The sequence below is a fragment of the Priapulus caudatus genome, unplaced genomic scaffold, assembly GCF_000485595.1.
Source record: "Priapulus caudatus unplaced genomic scaffold, Priapulus_caudatus-5.0.1 Scaffold360, whole genome shotgun sequence".
In the NCBI taxonomy this organism is placed as follows: Eukaryota; Metazoa; Priapulida; class Priapulimorpha; order Priapulimorphida; family Priapulidae; genus Priapulus; species Priapulus caudatus.
The window spans coordinates 272,606-276,558 of record NW_014577421.1 but is presented as its reverse complement, the minus strand read 5'-3'; the positions used below and the strand labels follow the sequence as shown (position 1 = coordinate 276,558).

The 3,953-nt window shown below is 49.6% G+C and overlaps 1 protein-coding gene across 1 annotated transcript in view; it reads right to left on the bottom strand.

The window, feature by feature from the left end:
• Positions 1–2,199: 2,199 nt before the first annotated feature.
• Positions 2,200–3,953, bottom strand: part of LOC106809517 (histone-lysine N-methyltransferase 2A-like) — a 9,020-nt gene continuing 7,266 nt past the window's right edge. Inside the window, exons 9-12 of the mRNA XM_014812611.1 lie at positions 3,933–3,939; positions 3,638–3,751; positions 2,865–3,142; positions 2,200–2,212 (exon numbers count right to left, since the gene is read on the bottom strand). Of these exons, the coding sequence (XP_014668097.1) occupies positions 2,958–3,142; positions 3,638–3,751; positions 3,933–3,939 (306 nt within the window). The 3' untranslated portion in view covers positions 2,200–2,212; positions 2,865–2,957. The remainder of the gene's footprint in view (positions 2,213–2,864; positions 3,143–3,637; positions 3,752–3,932; positions 3,940–3,953) is intronic.

Sequence of the window (3,953 nt, the reverse complement as noted above, 5' to 3'; positions counted from 1 at the left end):
AAAGAGGGGAGGGGAGTAGAAGTCAGACACGGCAAAGGAAGCGATAGAAAGGAGAGGTGAGAGAGAGAGAGGAGAGAGATGAGAGAAGAGCCGCGGCGTACCCGCGAGAGGAGAGAGAAGAGGAGAGAAGAGAGAGAGAGAGAGAGAGAGAGAGCAGAGAGAGAGAGAGAGAGAGAGAGAGAGGGATAGAGAGAGAGAGAGAGAGAGTGAGAGAGAGGGATAAGAGAGAGGGAGAGAGGAGAGAAGAGAGAGAGAGAGAGAAAGAGAGAGAGAGAGAGAGAGAAGGAGGAGCGAAGCGAGAGGTCGGTAGTGTGCGTATTAGCTCCTGTACCTCACAGATGGTCTGCGTGGTGTTTCCCCCGAACGCAGTGGCCGAGCTGGCGCTGACTCCGTTGAAGTACGCTCCTTCTCTTGGTGGCACAGATCGGGGGCGTCAACCACCAACCTTACCGCCTCTATCCGCCGCCGCAGCACCGCGCCGGTCGCGCGACTCACGCGAGGCCGCTGGTCGTCATGGGGGAGGCAAAGGGTCACGCGCAGCGGTTCGTCGCCTCCGCAGCACATCGCCAGAGCGCTGCTCAGTAGACGACGCCACGACAGTACACCAGAGCGCGCTGATACTGCCGCCCCTGTGACCCGGTACGAGCCGGTGTGCGGGCCGCTCTATCCTTGCCGCTCAGGCGTGATTGACCGGGTTGTTTAATGTGGAGAGAGGCGGGCGGCGCGGACGACCCGCGGAGGTGACGGAGGGCAACGCGAACCGCGAAACACCTGGAGGCGCCAAGGGCGTAACCGCGCGTGCTACGGTTACGGCGGACGAAGCGCTCGGGGTCAGGGGTTACCACGGAGCTAGCGGGAGTGAGGACGACGAAGCGATATGGGGGGCAAGGGCGGCCAGATTCGTCATCGAAGAAAGAGGATTACAGCTGGGCACGACCCAGGTGGCGGCTGATGACTGGCGAGTTGTCGCCGGAATTGAGTCGTGCTCTGTGGATCTGGTGCATTCACAAGAAGAATGCTATAGATGGCGCTGCTAGGCATGCTACGCGTCCGTTAATCATCATTCCATGGGCGTGAGGATGGCAAAATGAAGTACTAGATTCATGATTGAGATTTGATTACAGTGCGGCACGAGCACGGCAGTTTTTCAATTTGATCTAGCGATGTTGTTTTGTGAAGGTCTATGTGTTTTCTCCCTGCTGCGTGCTTGGTTTTCTCTCTAAAGCTCATCTGTAAATAAGATGTTCATATGTCGTGTTGAATCTGAGCTCGTGCAATTATCTTATTAATTGCTCTGTTAATCATTGTTTTTGTTGTTCATGGACGTATTTTATGCGGGAGCGTTTTAAAACTAGTATGATAGTAAATGTCTCTGGTCTTTATCACAATACTTATAGGGCAATGGCCCATCTATATCTTTTGGCCTAGGTATAATTATGATACATTGGTGGCTGCTTCACACCTTAGGCTAGCTCACAGGATGCTACAATGAGTTCATTGACCACTACTATTCAAATATAGTTTTTAGGGCTTAGTTGTGAGCAATCTCTTTAGTTATGGCACATACGTCGCGCTTTTTAGTAGAACTATTCTTTAATAGACGGAACGACTGTCTTTAGTCGGAGCTGGCGTGCAGTCAGGATGCAGAAGTGACATCCGGTTAGTTAAATCTAGGCACCTCGATTTACTGCACCGACAAAATTGGTGCAATTGTCACGAAGTGCAGTAGCATAGCAGCAATCTTATCAGTTTACCGTGTGATCCTAGTGTATCATGTTCGTAGAAGTCACGGATAGTACGTTGATAATCTAATCACGTCCACGCCTATAAGATACATCGAATGTATTTAAGTGTTAACCTCCTTCGTTACTGAAGGTTAGGCGGTTAACCTAAACATCTGGTACTTGTCCATTAGTGTATTAATTTGTGGAGTGCGTTGTATATTTACGCAAATAGGATAATATTGAAACAGAGCAATAAGAACGTGTCAGAAGTATATTGATTAGTAGCGTGATTAGTTAGATTGTTGAGTCAGTATCGTGTAAAGTGTAATCGCAATTCGATAGTAAGACAAGAATTTGACAAACGAACATGACCTTCGTCGTGTCCCACAGACGGAACCTAGCCACTAGCTACCTGTAAGTGATGCTAACCTGTCCTCACACCTCACCACGTAGCCTTACCTGTATAGAGGATGCTACCTGTCTCACACCTCACCACTACGCTTACCGTGTAAGAGATGCTACCTGTCTCACCACCTCACCAACTACTACACTGTAAGAAGATGCACCTGCTCACACCTCCCACTAGTTACCTGTAAGAGATGCTACCGTGTCTCACACCATCGCACTAGCTTATCGACCTGTAAGAGATGCTACCTGTTCTCATCACACCTCGACCCCACTAGCTTTACCTGTAGAGAGATGCTACCGTGTCTCACACCTCACCACTAGCTTACCTGTAAGAGATGCTACCCTGTTCACACCTCACCACTCAGCTTAATCCTGTAAGAGATGCGTACTGTCTCACACTAACTCGCCACGTAGCTTACCTGTAAGAGATGCTACCTGTCGTCACCACCTCACCACAAGTTACCTGTTAAGAGATGCGTACCTGTCTTCCCCACACCTCACCACTAGCTTACGCTGTAATAGATGGTTACCTGTCTCACACCCTCCACTAGCTCACCTGTAAGAGATCTACCCACCTGTCTCACCCTCGCGCACTAGCTTACCTGTAAGAGATTGCTAAGCCTGGTCTCAACCTCGCCATTTAGCGTTACCCTGTATAGAGATGCTACCCTGTCTGCACACCTCACCGACTGAGCTTTACCTGTAAGAGATGCTGACCGTTCCACACCGTACCTCACCACTAGCTTACCTGTAAGAGATGCTACCTGTCTCACACCTCGCCACTAGCTTACCTGTAAGAGATGCTACCTGTCTCACACCTCGCCACTAGCTTACCTGTAAGAGATGCTGCGCAGACTTCATGTTCATCAGGTGCGTGATAACGCTAACGAGTCCGTTCTGCAGGTACGCGTCGAGGGCCGTCTGCCAGGCGGCCGGACGCTGAAGCGTGCACGCGTTGCAGTTGTAGAGCACATCCTCCGGCAGGTGTGACAGACAGTGGTACATCTCACCTGGGGCAGACGACATAACACATGATTAGACGCGCGCACGCTTGGGGCAGGCGGAGACAGTGTCATGGCTGGCTGTCCGTCTTATTCACTTATTGATTGATTTATTTGCACATTTATTTCATCACTCATTTATTAGTCTTTACTTCATGCTTTTAGTCTTGCGTTACTATTAGCAAATGCCTCATAGCAGGGGAAAAATTCATTTTTCGGGGGCTACTTTTCAAGCTCGCGTGCATGAAAATAACACTCTAAAATTTGGTTTGCATTGAACTCTATGCACATTTACGGGGGCTCTTTTTGCCATTTCCGGGGCTCTTTTTGGCATTTCGGGGGCTAAATCGCCCCGAGCCCCCGTGTATTTTTTTCACTGCCTCATAGGGGCATTACGATGACTATTACGATTACGATTATATATCATTACGATTTATATACGATTACGATTATGAACCATGGCTACAGCAGACAGCAGGGGGTGTCGGGTGAGCAATCTCTTACTTGTCATGTCTTCACAGGTGGCGTGCAGCCAGCGCAGGCAGACGGAGCATTCCACCATCTCGCAGTCGTAGTCGTCGTCCTCGTAGCATTGCTTGCACACGGGGCAGTAGTTACCTGCAAGCACGACGCGCCGGGTAGTTATACATGCAGCCTTATTACACATCTTATTATCTTACACCAGGGTACGATATTAACAGGAGTCCGGAGTCAAATACTCCATGATTTACTGTCGGGCTCCCTGATTTGACATATGCAGGAGTCCGTGTGACTCCCTGAAAATTCTGCTATTACTAACTTGGCAGCTAAAATTTGCCAG